The sequence below is a fragment of the Phaethon aethereus genome, assembly GCF_964289735.1.
Source record: "Phaethon aethereus genome assembly, chromosome: 1".
Taxonomy (NCBI): Eukaryota; Metazoa; Chordata; class Aves; order Phaethontiformes; family Phaethontidae; genus Phaethon; species Phaethon aethereus.
The window spans coordinates 203,570,653-203,589,643 of record NC_138575.1 but is presented as its reverse complement, the minus strand read 5'-3'; the positions used below and the strand labels follow the sequence as shown (position 1 = coordinate 203,589,643).

At 40.9% G+C, this 18,991-nt stretch overlaps 1 protein-coding gene across 1 annotated transcript; it reads left to right on the top strand.

The window, feature by feature from the left end:
• Window positions 1-2,795: 2,795 nt before the first annotated feature.
• Window positions 2,796-17,916, top strand: FDX1 (ferredoxin 1; the record flags this gene model as incomplete). The annotated part of the gene is made up of 4 exons (XM_082007112.1): window positions 2,796-2,956; window positions 8,991-9,115; window positions 12,258-12,387; window positions 17,802-17,916. The coding sequence occupies 4 exons, from the start codon at window positions 2,796-2,798 to the stop codon at window positions 17,914-17,916; spliced, it is 531 nt and encodes a 176-aa protein (XP_081863238.1).
• Between the last annotated feature and the right edge of the window lie 1,075 nt (window positions 17,917-18,991).

Sequence of the window (18,991 nt, the reverse complement as noted above, 5' to 3'; positions counted from 1 at the left end):
TCACCCAGCAGGGCTGCAGTGACGAGGCAGGTCCGATGCCAAGCCAGGATGCCAAATCAGCAAGTCCGGATCAGGGTCAGACTCGCAGAGATGTGAGATGGTGCAAATAGAGCTGCTGCACAGCTGCACTGTGGCACAGGCAAGGGCCAGCGCAAAGCCTCAGCTTAAAAGTGGCTCTCAAGGGACAGGAGAGGCAGGCCTTCGCTACTAGCTTTTTTCACAACTGCTCTTATCAGAGAAAGAACTGACCTTGGACTCTGCCAGCTGAACTTCTGCAAGGGGGTAATGTGCTCAGGGCCATGGCACAGAGGGCTGGAACAGAGCTATGGAACATGTCCAATACGGGAGTAAAGTTGGTTAATGGAAATTGCCATCTTCATTAAAATGGCGTGTGAATGAAAATCCCATATGAAAATAGATTGAAACAAAGTTCAAAGAGCAGTTTGGAGGAACCAAGAACTCTGCTGTTAATGGTGGCTTCATTAATGAGAAGCAACAAGGGATATCTGGGTTATTAACTGATCACATCTGAGGCTACTAATTTGATGTGTACATGAAAAAAATAACCAAACACAATCCTAGGTATGTATCAGGGCCACAGTGTTCTATTAGAGACACTGTACAAGACCTGAAGTGAATATACTAATTAGCTGCCCATGTTTAACAAGGGTGAATTCAAACTAACATATGCACAAGTGGCTCAGTGGGATAATCAGGAGAATAGTAAGAGTTTCCTGTCTTATGAAAGGAGACTAGTAACAACAAAGCCTAAAATAGAAGGGCTGGAGCAGGTACAACAAGTGATGGGTGAACATCACAATGAACAAAAACTATTTAAACTCATGGACAGCACCAGCCAGGGACAAATCAGTATAAAGAATCCTATACTAAGAATTAAACTAATAAAATAAATTATTTGAAAATTAATAGATAATTAGGCATTTCACCCTTTCAACAAGTGAAATTTCAGTACTGCTTTTCAGTGCAGTTGGTATCAGCAAGAAAAGTTTGAGAAACAGATAAATACATCTATATTTAGTTACTTAAGTTGCATGACAGCAAAGGTTTACATTAGAAGGTCTAGAAGGTCCCTTTCAGACTTATTTCCTGCATTAACCATTAATTTATGACAAGCAGTGTTCTGGTTAAAGTCAGACTAGATTATCTGATGTGCTCTTTTGGCTTTACAGTATTAGAAGTCCGCATAAAGCTGGATGTATTTAGCTATATAACTGCCTTAGGAGTATGCATATATGACCTATGCTGTAGTGACAACATTGAAATAAACTGTATTATTTGTGGCCACATTCTCTTGTGTTACAAGAGAGTAAAACCTAATGAAAAAACTCAGCATGGGTGAGGAGATACCAGTATACTAGCTGAGGATCTGGCCCTCAGAGTTTTTGATTCAGTGACTGATCTATGATATATTCATGTATGTTAACTGTATTTATATTAATATATTATTTAATAAACACATTGAGTGCATTGCTTCCAGTTATATTTAAAAATATTACTCTATGAATGGTATATTTGAGCAAACACAATTATTTTGCTAGCAATCAAAGAACAACTGAAAGCTTTTCTGCCTATATTACACAGTGGCAACCTGTGTAAAGTTCCTGCAGCCTCTGTGACAGTTTTTAAGTAAATTGCCTATAAAAAATGGTCAACCTCATGTCAGCTGAAATTTAGAGATACACAGTGTGTCTAGGTAATTGTAACACTTTTAAAATCCTAAATCTAGATGGGGACAGCAGTAAATTTGTTTTTATGGAAAGGGTACTGGATTGTAAAGAATAATGACATGAAATAAATTTGGTGTAACAGGATTCATACAGTATAGGTGCTATAAAAGCTACTTTGACAAAGCAATAATTGAAATAAAGCTTAAAAGACAAGATTCAGACTATGTAAAATTTTACATTGGCCGTATTTGTAATGAGTGAATCGCTCAGGAAATCTCAACATTTCCTATTACACATACTGATATCTGAGCCATTCACCATGAATGCTCACCTGTTAAAACCTCTGATAGCATTGCTGTCCCTTTGCTGATGCCTGAGTTTTAGAAGCTATCTTCTGTCACCAGAAATAGTAATAAGGAACTGGGAATGTCTCGGTGGTCCTGTCCGGACAGCCCGACAGGAAGCTGGGACCCCCGAGCTCCGCTTCCCTGGGGCCATGCTTCTTGCCCTGCCTGAAGCCAAGGATTCCAGTCCCTCACAGGCCAGGCCTCCCAGAGGGACGATTACATCTAAAAGGGGCATTTGGGATGTAGTGACTACACCTTGGGCACCACCTCCACAGCGTGTGTCAGGGACCCCGCCAAGGCCCAAGCACTGCTGAGCCCTCACCTTGGCCCGAGCCGTGACAAGAAATCCCTCACAAACCCAACCGAGGGGCAGGACATGCAGATGTGCACGGGACCCACCTTCAGGGAAGACTAGGGTTAGGGCTTGGATTTGGGAACGAGGGAGCTTTCACCGGCCTATACCACGGCCTAAGGGAGCAATAAGGAAGCTGACTGGAAGACGGCGGCGTCCCCCGCTCCAAGCAGCTCCCTGCGCCTTTTCCGTATGGCCCCGCCGCTTCCTCAGCGCATGGCTGCGCACTTTGCGTAACCCCGCTCTTCCCGTCGCGCGGCCACCTCTCACAGCCGTCAAAAGGGGGCGGGACGTGCGCTACGTAGGCGGTTGTGAGAAGTGCTGTCGGTTGCGCTAGAGGTGTAAGCGGTGGGACTTTGCCCCCGGTGCTGGCGTAGAGGTCTCGTGCGCTCCCGTTCTGCTACCGCCATGGCTGCCCCGGGGCCGGCCCGGCTCCTCCGGGCTGCCGCCGCTTCCTCCCGCCGCTGGTTCTTCTCCGCCTCGCCGGCAGTCGGGAGGAGGCTGGACTGCGGCGGCGCTGCCGCGAGGGCAGCCCGGCTGTTCAGCCTCTCTGCCCGGGCGGTGCTCAGGTAAGAGGGTCGGAGTCATGAGGCGCCGGGCGGGCTCCTCACGGCGGCGGTCGCCTTCGCGCCGCGGCAGTGCCGGGCCGCTGCCTGGACCTCGGCATTGGGGGCATCCGGGGCCATCGGCCGCCTGCGGCACGGGCCGCCCGGACGGGGGCGGCCGAGCCGGGATGGCGCTGCGTGACCTTCCCCCGGTCGCCTGCGGCCCGCGGTGCCCCGCTGCCCTGGCTCGGCCCTGTCGCTGCCTGGCCCGCACGGGGCAGGTCCCGGCCTCCTCTCGGCCCCCTCACAGCCGCGCTTCGCCCCGGCTCTCGCCGGCTCGCCTGCGGGGTCCCTTCCCCCGCCGCCCTCAGGGCGTCGGCGGGTGGGGCGAGCCGTGTTCCGCAAGGCTCTGCCGGGGGCTGGTGGCTTGAGGTGCCTGCGGGCCGGCCCGCGTTCGGCACCGACCCCGCGGCCTATGTGATCTAGAGCCCTGTTGAAAGAGGTTATAATGTTATGGAAAGCTAAACTAGGGTTCCTGACGCTCAAACTAGTTTTTCTGAAAGGTTGTGACCTTATCGTCATTGCTTTTTCATGCAGTGCAGTGCTTGTGGGGGGTTTTTTTTGGTGAAAGTCTGGCTAGACTTACGGTAGACGTACAGCACATATCAGAGCACCCAATACTGAAGATCTCTTCTGCCTTTGTTATGGCTTTTATTTACTGAAGAGCGTGCGTCTAAGTGGGCAGAACGCCCCCTCTCCTCACCAGTATGTATGAGTAGGTATTTCAAAATACATTATGTCAGTAGGCATTTAATATTCCGCAGCCCACAACTATAGATTTGCAACTTAGTACCTGTAGTAAAAGACTGTGTTTATGCATGGCTTTCTGGCTTCTGTATTCAAAGATAGGTCAGAGTCTACAGTTAACTTTCCATATTTAAAATACAGAAGTTTTAAAAGCCTAATTTACTTAGTTGCCAGAGAAGTTTCTTTGACTTGGAACAGGGCCCACAATCAGCTGCCCAGCATCAGGGCTACAGCCTAGTCTGTTTCCAGAGGGTTGGGTAGTGTCCTCACCATCAAAGCTGTTTCAATAGTTTGCTTTTAAACTCTTCTGTAGGTGCTCTTTTACTTTGTTCTAGCAGATACTTCTAATATGGAGAGACAAACTAACATTTTAGTCTGGGACTCCCATGTGAGATTGGTAAATTGCTAGTTTAGATCTCTTCCCTGAGTGACCCTGCTGAGTATCTCAAAAATAAGTCTCCACTGAGTGAGTGCCCTGATGGCTAGTTATTTTGAGGTCCCAGATTTGCAGTTTTTAATTAAAAAAAAAAAAGTCTTGTTAAGTCTTTTAAAATTATTAAAAATATTCAACAGGGTAAAAATGGGAGGAAAAAGACTACTAATAAGGGAAAACATTTCCTTACCTAATAGTAATAAAGACCTGCAATCCCTCAGGTCTTTCACAAACAGACTGATTACAGATTGGAATTTATTCACATTTGTTGCACAAGCATACCAGCAAAAAAGCTCATGTAAGCAAGTATTTCAAACATATTGTTTATATACTCCATGTCATAACCTGGCTGAGCAAGTCGGGAGGGAAAAAAAAAAAAATCCTTGTTTCTTTCATATTTTAGTATTTGCTCCATTTATGTGCAAGTTTTTCTTCAGTCCTACCATTTCTGGAAGTCATATTGTTTGAGACCCAGTTCCTGAACCTTATATAGTCAGTGTTATTCCAGTAAAAAGATATATCTCTGTGTGTGTGTCTGTGTGTGTGTAAAACTAGCTGTCTTTGTGTCTACAGGATGAAGACTTAGCTGTATAAAATCATCAGTGGAGGTGATTCTTGTGAGCTGAGGTTCCCAGGTGTTTCAGTGAAGCATCAGGCATGCTCCATTTTAATGTTTCCTTCCTTTTCATTTCATGGTAAAGAGTAGTTATCTCAGAATTCTTTTATACCAGTTTAGATAGCTGTACAACATTTTTGGTGCACAACATAATTACTACATGTTTTAAAGATTAGTTCAGATTTACCATATTTTAATTGAGGCCTGTATAGTAGTTTTACTCATGAAACTCTTCAGGCAATTAGGTAGAGCTGGTAGATTTACCGGTTAATAAAAGATCTGGAAGTAATAAGGCTGGTCTCACCATGAGCAGCATCAGACTACAGTTGTTATCTTTTTGTTTTGTTTGGAGGAATGTAAGAGGTGGTTCTTAATTTAGGAGTAATAGCTGAAGATTGAAAAGGACACTTCTTTTAAGTGGGAAGAGGTAGCTGGCAGGATTCTTGCAGTACTTACTCTTTCTTGCGTGGGAGGGACAATGAACAGCATCTGCAGTTCTCTGGTATTCTCCTGTGCATTTGCATTATGCTTAATTTAGGGTATCCTAGTGAAGCTTGATAACAAAGCTGATAGTACTGTGGCAACCATGTGAAGAAATTGTCTGTATTTTACATCTGGTGAAAAGGGTTCATCTGAGCGTGAATTGGGATATTTATGCTTTATGCAAATTACACAAAATATGTTTTGTTCTTCCTGATAATCCTGAGGCTACTTATAATTGCATAGACCTGGCACATGTTTCATGTTCATTGCCTGTGACTAGTTCATAGTACAGTGGTGTTTGGTTGGGTTTTTTTCTTCATGCAGACAATGTCTGGGTAGACAAAAGCTGTGTTACTTGAAGCTTATAAAGCCTAAAGATGGTTTCATGCAGGTGCGATTAATATTTTTTTAATGGTATCTCCCAGTCATTGGAAAGATCTGCACAGTGTGTGTTTTGAATGTCTGACTAGTCTGATTATTACGTACACACATTTCTGAAAATATTTTTACCACTCAGGCTCATGCACAATAAAGCCTTAGTAATTTTTTTAAATTAAACATTTTGACTATGTGAAGAGTGGTAAAGATGGCAATAGCAGAAAAACAGAACCTACTGGAAAACTCAAGAAGTCTACTATCTCTAGCTTTATTGCAAATAAATAAATTGTAGTTTCAGTTATCAACCAGGGTGGATTAGGTCCTGTAGAAAAGATTAATTACTGTAGCGATCTTTAACAAAAGTCAGTGACTTACTGGTAGTACTTTGGTTTGTCCCCTTGCTGCACCTAGGCATGCATGGTCACTGTGCAGTTCCACAACTGGCTGAAGCTAATGTAAGATGTTACTACTGAAAAGGGGATCCCACTCCTGTTTCCTCATTTTTGTTATGGGCAGTTGCACTTCTGTCACTTTTGCTTGCTGGTTCAGCTGGGACTACTTTGTTTTTTACGCTTGATCTTCAGCCAGATAAGCAAAATGAGTTGACTTGTGGTAATGCTGGTGTAAGGATAATGGCAGGGCGATTTGGAGTGGGGATCACCCAAAACCACATTTTTGTATTAGAGATCAGTTTAAGCTGATCGTGAAGCTTAGACTGTGTGATTGCATCATAAAGTTGCAGTAAAACAATTGTTTTAAACTGATATAAGTTTCATATAAGGGACAGATCTGACTGTGTACCAATTCTGACACTCATATGGCCATTGACCTGTGAAGGTTGGATTTCAGCCAGTTTTATTTCCAGACCTGGTTTACTGCATGACAGCGTGAGCACGGGCGATAGAGGACCAAAGGAGGGAGGGCAGAACCGTTCTTCTTGTGGTGCTGTGGTGGTATGCCAGATGAAGGTGTAATCGTGGGTGAAGACAGTTTCAGGTGTGTGTTGAAAACTGGGAGGGAGGTGACTTGTCTTTTACAAAAGTTCCAGTGATCTTATGGATGGCCAGACATCTTGCTGTTTGGTCTGTGTTACTTATGATTGCCTCATCCTATAATAAAGGGAAGGGTATGTTTTGGATATTGAACAAATATTTAGGACTTTTTTTTTTTTTACTGAGAGAGTGGTCAAGCATTGGAACAGGCTGCCCAGGGAGGTGGTGGAGTCACCATCACTGGAAGTGTTCAAAAAAACGTGTGGATGTGGCACTGTAGGACATGGTTTAGGGGGCATGGTGGTGTTGGGTTGATGGTTGGACTTGATGATCTTAAAGGTCTTTTCCAACCTTAATGATTCTGTGATTCTGTGACTTGCCATGTCTGTACCTTGGGCAGAGGATGCCCATAAATGCATGTACATCTTGCATTGTCTCTCCTGTCAGGATTGTGTTTGTCATGTTTACAGAAATATTTCAGTAAATGAGAATGTATTTTGGTGAGCTCTGGAAGGGCTTTTTGAAGCAGTTTAAAATTACACTGTCAGTGGTTTACTTTGGCTGTCAGAGTGTTGTCAGATCTATACCTTCCCAGATGCAATCTAAGCCCACCAGTCTTAAAAGACTGGTGGAGGTGGTGGATTTTAGTATGGTGGTGATACTAGTATGTCTAAGAAGTGGGTGCTTGATTCCTTGGTTGTGCTGTGGGAGGTGTTAGTACAGCAGAGGAGCAAAAAGAAGAGCAGAGTGGTAACTTAAACCCTCACAGAACAGCTTGCTGGAGGTGGTCCTTTAATGTTGCACAGTCACCTGTGGTATCAATTACATTGTGTGAAGAAATATTTTTGAGATTTCTGAATTTTATTATAGTGCATTTCAGTTGCATTTCAGTAGCATTCTGCAAATCTGCAAGGTCAATTCTTCATTATTGATTATATCTTTGGAATGATTTTATAGTTAATAGTAGCTTGTGGCTGCCTTCTGGAGAATGGACTGAAGGATGATATGACAAGAATTAAACATGACATCATAATGAATCGTGGCATGTACTGCTGCCAACTGAGCTTACAGGTGTGGCAAATGTATTAAGTCTAGAGCAACAAACATTGGTTTTTCAAAACAAGCTAGGACTCGGATTGCTAAAAACACATTCTCTTTCACAGCCAATTCCAAAAATAATCTGTTCACTGATGTTTCAGTACGGCACTTTCAAATTTTTGCTTTAATGTTCAGCTCTACAGGTTAGAGTTTTCCAGGGGGTGACTTGATTTTTCAAGTTTGTATGCTTTCCATATGATAGATCGCTCAAGGCCCACAGTTACTGAAAAGATTAAAGATAATATTAAGCATTCGGTTCTTAAACATGGATTTCACATTGAAACATAGATATTTTTTTTTTTTTTTTTTGCTTTAGCTTTCAGTTGTTTTATCTCTTGGCAGGTTTCTTCACTGTCTATCCAACAAGTTTTTCTTGTTTTGCTCACTAACTATAGGAAAGGAAATAGTCTGTTTAAAAACAAACTAACTATGTTTTATTTGTTACTATATTAAAAGCTTTCCTTTAATTTGCATGTGAAATAACAAAATATGGAACACAAAAACCCTCTATTTTTTTTCCCCCATATTAAAAGCTTTAGTCTTAAGAAATTTTTATGCAGACTGCAAGAGAATTTTTTCTTAAATAAACATAATTGCCTGAAAAGCAAACAGGAAAATACAAAACCTTCTTTCTTTGAAGCCAATGTCAAAACTTTGAACTTCACTAGAATTAATATTTACAAGGTGAAATTCTAAGAGAATCTGTGCTTAAAAAAAAAAAAAGGCAAAATCCTTTTGGAGTATTTCCATTTTTGGAAGGAGAAGAGAGCTACATTTTGGAACTAATGAAGTAAAACATCATAAACTCTAAGTAGAAAGGGGAAGACTTAAAATTTGCCCTAAATTATAACGATGAGAACAATTAAAACTTCATGAATCCAAAGCAGGAGGCTGCCGAAAGGTGTGTAGAGAAGCATTTAAAACAAGCTCTTTTATTTGCTAGAAAGGCAAATATTGTGCCTAAAATAAAATAGCTCTTGCTGTCTTCAGTGAAAGGCAAAATATCAGGATCCTATATAACTTCTAGTGACAAAACATGAACCAAGTTGTTTGTCTTACTTTTCATGGCCTTTGTTCAATGTATAGCAGTAAATGATTGTATCTGTTACAGCTTTTACAAACCAATAACTTGGGTTTCTGTGCTCTTAGAGTTGATAGTGATTACTAGTTTAGTAATATTCAAGCAATTTTAAAGACCTAAAAAATTCTAGAGTTCTTTCTTATATTCCATTATATACTTTTCTTTTTCAGCTCAGAAGATAAAATAACTGTTCATTTCATAAATCGTGATGGTGACAAACTAACAGCCAAAGGAAAACCTGGGGATTCACTGCTGGATGTTGTTGTTGATAATAATCTAGACATAGATGGTTTTGGTAAGTAGATTTACTGAATACTGTATTCAGTGTCTAGAAATTACGCTGTTACCAGTTTATTCAGAACTATTTATAGAATCAGAGAATCATTTAGGTTGGAAAAGACCCTTAAGATAGAGTCCAACCATTAATGAATATTTATTTCTTAATTTATTTGTAAAACCTATCTGTAGTTTATTTGGATTTTGTACCCTTTTTTTTTTTCCTGTAGGTACATAGAATATTTGGGGTCAAGTTCTAAAAATATATTTGGGGTAAGCCTTGCTTGAATGTTAAAGGACGTGAATGTGGACAGAGTGCTGTCAAGGTGGAATCTGAAAGATCATAGAATAGTTTGGTTTGGTCTGGAAGGGACCTTTTAAAGGTCATCTAATCCAACACCCCCCCCCCCCCCCCCCCGCAGTAAGAAGGGATACCTTCAACTAGAGCAGGTCACTCAGAGCCCCATCCAAACTGGCCTTGAATGTTCCCAAGATGGGGCATCTACCACCTCTCTGGGCAACCTGTGCCAGTGTGTCACCACCCTCATTGTCAAAAATTTCTTCCTTATCTAGTCTAAATCTACCCTCTTTTAGTTTAAAACCGTTACCCCTTGGCCTATTGCTACAGGCACTGCTAAAAATTCTGTCCTCATCCTTCTTATAAGCTCCCTTGAAGTACTGGAAGACTGCAGTAAGGTCTCCCCAGAGCCTTCTCTTTTCCAGGCTGAACAACCTCAACTCTCTCAGCCTGTCCTCATAGAAGTGCTCCGTCCCTCAGCTCATTTCTGTGGCCCTCCTCTGGACCTACTCCAACAGCTCCATGTCTTTCCTGTGCTGAGGGCTCCACAGCTGGGCACAGTGCTGCAGGTGGGGTCTCCCCAGAGCGGAGTAGAGGGGCAGAATCACCTTCCTTGACCTGCTGGCCATGTTGCTTTGGATGCAGCCCAGGATACGGTTGGCCTTCAAAATAGGAGGGAGTTATAACAGCTCCCTATTCCTTCAAACTTTTGCACTTTCCATAGCTAGTTCCATTGAAGTTGTACGGTTCTGCCCATGCAAAGCAGCGGTATTTGGTAATGGCAATTAAATACCTCAGGACAGGTATTTACATGAACATGAGCTTAAGAATTAATAGCACAAACTAAAATAGGAAGCAGAAGTACAATTTGCATGAGGAAATGCATAGCATGGAGCAATCAGGAAAAAATAAGTAGGCTAGTGTAGCACAGTTGGAAATCTGAGGTGTGTTTTATTTAAGTGCAAATAAATTTCACTGGTAGTAATAAAATCTTTAAGTCATTAAATCTGAGTTATGTCTAAGACAACTCTTATGTCTAGAGTTGCATACATCTGGGGAAGAAGAACTGTCTCTTAAAAATCTGTAATGCTTTGGGATAACTAGCTTTATGTATCACCTATTAAATGTGCCATATAGGCCATGGCTAGTCTCCTTGTATTTTACACAAACTGAGAGAATATTTACTGTAGATAGCGGCTGTGTTAAAGCATTGCGGTAAAGTGAGAGGGGAAAAAAATGATAATGCTATAAATAAACAGAAGCCTAACTAAGAATTGGAGATACTGTAACAATCTTTAATTATAACATGTCAGTCATGATTCAATAATCATTTGCTAATGAAACATCATACTAGGGCAGAGAAATAATGTGGTATAAATGTAAAAGTGTGTGTTCTGTGTTTAGAAAAAAATAATGAAGGAAAAAATGTAAAATGTAAATCTTATCTTTTACTTCTATCACTAGGGGGCATCCCATGTGCAATAATAATAGAAATATCTTTGTATAAAGACTTACAAAACTGTTGAATGATTCAGCTGCACTCAATTTGTTTGTTACTGCTAGCTTTGCAGTTGCAGAAAGACCTTCCACTGTTCAAATAGACTGGTCAATGTTCGTTCTTACTTTTTTTTTTTTCCTCCTACTTCCCTTACCTCCCCAACAATAAAATGCTTAAACTTCTGATACAACAAATTTTACATTATTTGGCATTTTATTTAAATTCTACTTTTTCACATGCATTTTTATGTACTTGAAGACTTGATATATTTTAAAAATCGTCTCCTAGTACAGTGTCATGCTCACTCTGAATATATGCTGGTGATACCCTTACTACATGTAACAGCATAGTGCTTTCTGTATGGTTCTTGTGGTCTGATGATGAATCCCACTGCTTCTTTTCATAGCAGTGGTTATACATGCAGCCTTGCTTACCTTTGTTTCCGTATGAGTACAAAGGTGATGTGGTCACAATAATCTTGGTCCTGCTTTCCCTGGAAATGAGTGAATAAATGAGGCTTGGCTTACTGTGTTACCTGCTCCTCTCTTATCAATTTAAATCAGAGGTGGGGATTTGTGTCCCCCAACCCCAATCTCCACACAACTATGAGGAGTTCAGCTTTCTCCTCCTCTTGAAGTTGCGTGTTTCTTTTTCAACAAAGTGGAGAACTCTGTTCCAGCCCTATACAGTGGCAGAGACAAATTTGTTAGTGTTTGAACTTTTACTGTCCTGGGATGACCTGATTGGTCTAGCAGGTAGATGTACTTGATGCTTGTTCTGTTCAACCTTGACAAACTTTTAGATTCTTGGCTCAGGCTGAATTGCCTAGTAATACATGTAAGCCTCTAACACAGAAAAAACCCTTTCTCTCTAGCCTGACTACCTTTATTGTGAACTAGTGTTCTGTTGAGTGAGAAGAAATACCAAGTATAAAACCCCTTCTTCCTCTACTTCTGAGGATTTTTTTTGTATAGCAGGTGTCTTCTGTTGAACTTCTTGAGGAAACCTTCTCAAAACCATGGAAAAGAGAGGGATAGAAGGATCAACCTTGGAAGTAAATTAAGTAGTGTTGAGTGACAGTGTTGTCTGCTTTTGCATTCTTATAGTAGAAACATTTTCTCTTTTTAAATGGTAGAAAGGGAATTAGTTAAGTATTTTAACTAACTACAGCATTCAAGTAAATCTTAATGTTGTATTGTACTATTGACAGTTGAATGCAGAGTGGATATATGAATGCAGGAGTATATGAAACATTAATTTTACTAATCAGCAGATACTTCTTGTTTGAGATAAACACTTACGTATGAAGGATTTCTTGTGAAATTCTGCTGTAATTTGAAACTTGTATTTTCTGGTTTTCTTTAGGTGCATGTGAAGGAACACTAGCCTGTTCAACTTGTCATTTGATCTTTGAAGAACACGTATATGAGAAACTAGATGCAATTACTGATGAAGAGATGGACATGCTGGACCTGGCATATGGCCTCACAGAAACGTAAGGCAACATAACACTGCTACATGCAAGAACAGAAAGAAGGGTTTACAGCTGGGGCAGTCCAGTATTCTTAGAATGCCTTAATCAGCTTTTAATGAATAACTGGATTCTGTTACACAAATGAGACTGCCAAGTTTAAATATTTATCTGAATTCATATTAAAAAAAGTCAGTACTGTTTTTGTAACTGAAGAGTGGCAGTTGCCAGTACTTGCTCTTCAGAGGTGTCTGATGCAGAAGTGTCAAACACCGAAGTATGACCCAGCTCCTTCAACAAAAACCTTGCTGCTGCTGTCACGCGTGTGAACTTTCTTGGTTTTGTCTCCCTTCCCTTCTGTTCTGTCTCCATTAGTCTGTAGCTAGTTAATGTATTTTATGAAGGTGTTTACGTTAGTATTTTAGGTTTGGTCAGATCTTCTTTTCACAGAATCACAGAAGGGTTGAGGTTGGAGGGGACCTCTTGAGGTCATTTGGTCCAACCCCATGCTCAAGCAGGGCCACCTAGAACTGATGCCCAGGACCTTGTCCAGACAGCTTTTGAATATCGCCAAGGATGGAGGCTGCACAACCTCTCTGGTATTTATGTACATTGATGAAATCCTCCCCCCAAGCCTTCTTTAGGATAAACAGTGTCCCAGATAGCAGTGTCCCCACTTGTCATGCTTTGACTCAACGTCAGAGTGCTCTTGGTGCACACAAGCCAGGTTCCCTTTTGGGTGAAACTAATCCTGAAACATGCTCTAACTTCTAATGGGCATTTCAGTGCATAGCATTAGACTAGCAGTAGTCTCAAGTAACTTGCTGTTCTACATCTCCCCCACCATCACACGTCTTGTAATTAGGATGTTACATCCTTATTACAGACCCATTTCTAGTGGGCTGCACTACTTGCTGGTGTACCCATGGCCTGTATCATAGAACATACCCGCATGAACAGTATGCAGCTATGCCTTACAAGGTTTCATAAGCCCTTTCCTTCATGCTTCCATGGAACTGCTTGTTGAAGTTTTTAAGAATCTTTCCAGCGATGTCAGAGGGCTTTATACCTGGTCTGTATAACATAGGATTTTTATGTTTTTGCAAAGTAGTACTCTGAATTAACTCATTTATCTCCTTACACGAGTAATGGGAATCTTGTACTAATCGTTTCTACATGAGAGTACACTTTTTCTCACTTCAGACAAATCTTAACTTTTCTGGGGGTTGTGAAGGCAAAGTAGTCAAGCCGTGAGAAATTTGTTTCAGTTTCTTTTGTTTTATATTTTTTCCTGTCTCCCCAAAAACACTTTCAACTTTGAAAAAATCATAACCCTATTAAGTGTGAATTCACTTCACTTTTACCATTTACCATAATTCTCCTAAGAGTAACTTTTAGATTCTGGACCAAACCAATTCCTGAATAGCTCTGGAGGCCAATGATCTAAAACTTTTTTCTTTGGCTATCTCTTGCTTAAAGATTTAAAGCAAGGAGTCTTTACTGAAGAACTGAAAAACAGTAGAAAGCCAGAGATCTGTGTTTAAATATTTTTATTTTCTCTCAAAGTTCTTTTAGACCGTCTGAAGACGCTTGTTACTTCTAACATGATGTGTTTTTCCCTGTGGCCAGGGATCTTCCATATGTGAGAAGAGGACTTTTCTGGAAGACCAGAGCTTTAAGTGACTGATATTTGCTGTAGGTTACCTGGTCTCCTGGGCTGATATAAACTTGTGTAATGGAGATGCATTGCTATGCTCTGTCATAAGTATAAAGATAAAAGCTTTTTCTTGTCAGTGACGTTTCTGTATTTGGGAAAGTTTCAGCTAGCAGCCACCATGAAAGCTTATGGTTTTTAAAATGAAGGACTAATTAGAAGGGTTAAAATGAAATTGTTTTGATTAACTGCAGAACAGTAGAGATTATTAAAAGTAGTAAGATAGGGAGGGATGCAGACCCTGCAAGTTAAATGTTTAAAAGAGAATACTGAAGGAAAAAAAAGCTGAGAAACCGCTTGCTAGAAAGTAGAAAAATATTTCCATTTCTAACCTATCAGAAGCAGGAAACTTGTCTGCATGAAGAGCCAATGGGTGCTGTAGAAGGTACACTTAAAATATAAAAAGATAACGTAAAAGCAAAGTTTCTTTTGCATTGCTGTCTCTAGAGATGTTATGGGATGTCCATGCACTGGAAGATACTGGAGTATCTGTCTCAAACTGATGTGTCCATAGAAGTAGTGTTACAGTAAATAAGTAAAATGAGTAGTAACAAATGGTAATGACTAGGTAGCATTCACCCAGGAGTTCTACAGGAATTCAATATGATATTTCTGAACTACTGTCTATAAGGCTTAATTACTGGGTTTAAAACTGCTTCCACATCAAAGGAGTGGAAGGTAGCAACCCAACTTTTAAAATGAGATCATCACAACAGGAGAACAGTGAGTCTGATTCCATCGGTGCTAGGTTTTATGTAGTGAGTGTATTTGTGAAAGAGTTGGGAAGACGAATGAAGAGTAAGGTTTGTGCATAGTGCTGTGTTGCTCAGCGTGGTAAAATCCAAAACTGTCACTAAAGACATGCACAAGGATCTTGTGCCATTGAGTGATAGGAAACAAAGTTTGTTAGAAGGTGCAGATAAATGCATATGGAGAGGTGGGTAAAACAGTGGTAACTCTGCATACTTGAAACAGGCTGTCAGCTGTTTAGTGTCTTTACAGGAATGTCAGCTTAAGGTTTGGTGTATAAGGAAAAAACAAAAGGAAAGGGGAACACCCCCCTTCCCCCCCCCAACCCACAACAAAACCATTCAAAAACATAAATAGAACACTGGCAATATTAGGTAGGAACAAGCAGAAAACCAGAAAATGCCATTACATGACAAAATGGGCATTCACCGTATCTTTATACTTGTGCAACTCTGACTTCCTGTTTTGGTTTTTTTTTGGTTTTTTTGATGAAGGGGGAATGGTTTGCATGCAGGGACTGACTAAATCATCTTTTTTAGGGGTCCAAGCTTCTTCAGCTTTAAGGGGTGGGGGAATTTGGTTAAATATCTATAAAATTGTAAATGCTGTGGAAGAATTTGAATAGGATAGGGTAGTTTGTTTCTCAGTGTTGTTTAGTGCTGCCTAGTTTCTTTGTACTGCTGTGTAGCAGGCTTGAAACAAAGGGCAGTGTTATTTCACATGAAGTGAATCCATTGCCACACTACAGAGTACATAGGCACTTAGCATTTGTCTAGTGAAAAACAGACACTTCAGTAAAATTAAGTCTTATGGGCAATGCTATATATAAATATCAAAAATCACATCTCTGTAATAGATTTCATTTTTAAAGCTACTCTTATGGATGCATATTCATGAGATTAAATCTTGGGGTAATGTATGTATTTATACATACATTCCAGTTATTTGATGTATATAGTCATTTACATAAAGTATTACTTTCAGGTACAGTACTGAATCGGGAGCTTTAACAACAGTTGGTCATTACATGCTTGAAAGAGGTCTGTGTAGATAATGTAATACCATTTTTTAATGTACTGTTTTCTTATAATATCTCTGCCTACATTCCTATACTGTTTAACTTATTCAACTGGTGCTACAGAACATTGCACATCTTTGCTGATCTTTAAGTATTCTATACTTAGGTACAAGGCATGGACATTGAATTAAAACTGGCTGCTTGTGGCTTGGACAGGCGTACTTTTTCAGTAAAAAACTGACTGGATGGCCAAGCCCAAAGAGTTGTGGTGAATGGAGTTAAATCCAGTTGGTGGCCAGTCAAAAGCGGTGTTCCCCAGGGCTCAGTATTGGGGCCAGTCTTGTTTAGTATCTTTATCAATGATCTGGATGAGGGGATCGAGTGCACCTTTGGTAAGTTTGCAGATGACACCTATTTGGGCGAGAGTGTTGATCTGCTCGAGGGCAGAAAGGCTTTACAGAGGGATGTGGAGAGGCTGGACCGATGGGCCAAGGCCAATTGTATGAAATTCAACAAGGCCCAAGTGCTGGGTCCTGCACTTGGGTCACAACAACCCCATGAACGCTACAGGCTTGGGGTAGAGTGGCTGGAGAGCTGCCCGGCAGAAAAGGACCTGGGGATCCTGGTTGACAGCCAGCTGAATATCAGCCAGCAGCATGCCCAGGTGGCCAAGGCGGCCAACAGCATCCTGGCCTGTATCAGAAATAATGTGGCCAGCAGGAGTAGGGAAGTGATCGTGCCCCTGTACTTGGCACTGGTGAGGCCACAACTCGAATACTGTGTTCAGTTTTGGGCCCCTCGCTACAAAAAGGACGTTGATGTGCTGGAGCATGTCCAGAGAAGGGCAAAGAAGCTGGTGAGGGGTCTGGAAGCACAAGTCTTATGAGGAGCTGCTGAGGGAACTGTGATTGTTTAGTCTGGAGAAGAGGAGGCTGAGGGGAGACCTTACAGCTTTCTACAGCTACCTGAAAGGGGGTTGTAGTGAGGTGGGTGTTGGTCTCTTCTCCAAAGTAACAAGTGCAAGAATGCAAGGACAAGAGGAAACGGCCTCGAGTTATGTCAGAGGAGGTTTAGATTGGGTATTAGGAGAAAATTCTTCACCAAAAGGGTTGTCAACCACTTCCCTGGGCAGCCTGTTCCAGTGCTTGAGTCACTATCCCTGGAGGTAGTTAAAAGACATGTAGATGTGGTACTTAGGGACATGGTTTAGTGGTGGACTTGGCAGTGCTAAGTTAATGGTTGGGGTTGGTGATCTTAAAGGTCTTTTCCAACCTAAATGATACTGTGATATCCCAGCAATCAAAGTGGCTTGTGACGTCTGCAGAATTTTGTTGTGGTATTAAATCTTTTGATTTGAATTGCTCACATACAGCACTCTTTCACACTGAATCATAGGTAGAAAAATGAAGGACTGCATCTCCTCAGGTGCCTTGAGTATTTTATCCTTCTTATGTTTCTTGTCCTTAAACTCTTATCTTTGGGGCTTAATGACCCAATATTGAATTGTTTAGTTTGAAAACACTGGACCCTGGATGGTTTAGGCTCTGCTTTTTCTGTGGCTTTCATTCATATTCATTGCCTTCATCTCTTCAGAGATGCCAAATGTCCCTTGGGAGATCAAATGTCATTCCCTGCACCTGACTGAACTATTAATGACCCACTGAAAATGGAAAGGTCACCCTTATTAGATGTCATCTCAGCAAGTAGGAGGTACTCGGTGTACAACTTTGCAATGTACTGAACTCTGTTACTTAATGTAAATCATGATTGTTGCCATGTATATCTTTGCATTGATGCATGCAGTTCACTACTGGTCTTGATTAAGACCGTGCACAAGAGTGGCTGTTTCTAGATCATAATGTGTTTGGGATGGCTGAATGTTGGAGGCATAAGGGGATAAATGCTGTTAGATGTATGATTGGCTAGAACTAATGACAATGTCATATTTCCCTACAGATCACGTTTAGGCTGCCAAATCTGCTTGAAGAGATCAATGGATAATATGACTGTTCGAGTACCAGAAGCTGTTGCTGATGCTAGACAATCAGTAGATATGAGTAAAAACTCCTAAAAGAAAATATCTTGGGGGTTTTAAGAAGCTTAATTATTTTTATAACTTATTTTTAAATGTGTAATTAAATATGGAAATTGTGAGTTATTTTATATGACTATCAATATTAGATTAATGCTATTTTAATTTTTCTTTATAGAACCTCTTATATTTTTACGCTTAAAATGCAATAATACTTCTTATAAGTGATCATTGGATTATAAACGTTAGCAAGCATATTACAGATTTCATGTAACATTATTCTGCCAAAACCTTTACTGACGTTTGAAAACTGGATCACTTCTACACGACTTCTTCAAAACCCCCCTGGGCATTTCTAGGTTTCACACATAGATATGTAAGAGAACAAAACTTATAAGACTGCATGGGGGCTTTTTAAGGTCTTGTCATTAAAGATGGTATGCTCAGAGCTAATTAATGTTCTCAGTAAATAGTGGATTTTCAGGGTAGGGATTTTCCAAACTTTGGAATCTTAATGAGGTATGGCAAATTTTGTCCTGCAAAAAACCCATGAAATGTAGGGGCTGATACAGAATGTTGGCACCTGCAGCTTAATTGCTGCAGTGCATCTCTCTTGCCCAAATCAGAAGTCAATAAACCTCAACTGTATTTACATTTGACTATACCACAAATACTGGGGTACCCATGGCTTCGAAGAGTAAAGCCTTGGAGCTGCCTAATGGGAGAGCATAACCACTGGAGGTAATGGGCAGTTCTTGCTGTTCTCTGAAGACAGCTGAGTTGGGATTGAAGAGGGCAATGTTTGTCAACATAAGATTTGTTCTGGAAGTTTTATCCCTTTTTCAGTTTTGAGCTGCTTCAGGAGGCAGTCTGATGTTAGCTAGGGCATTCAGCTTAAAGAGATTCCTAGATTCTGGGCCTTGCTCTCAGGATCATTTCCTTAATGGTTGATGTGAAATGACCAAGTATATTTATTCCATAAAGATGGATTAGTTTCACCAGAAGGGGTAGGGAGACCCCCACGGTGGGATAGTGTGTGGACTGATGAAGAGCTTTCAGTTGGATCTTGCTTTAGTCTTTCTAAAGTAGACCAAAATAAAATAATGTTGTCTCT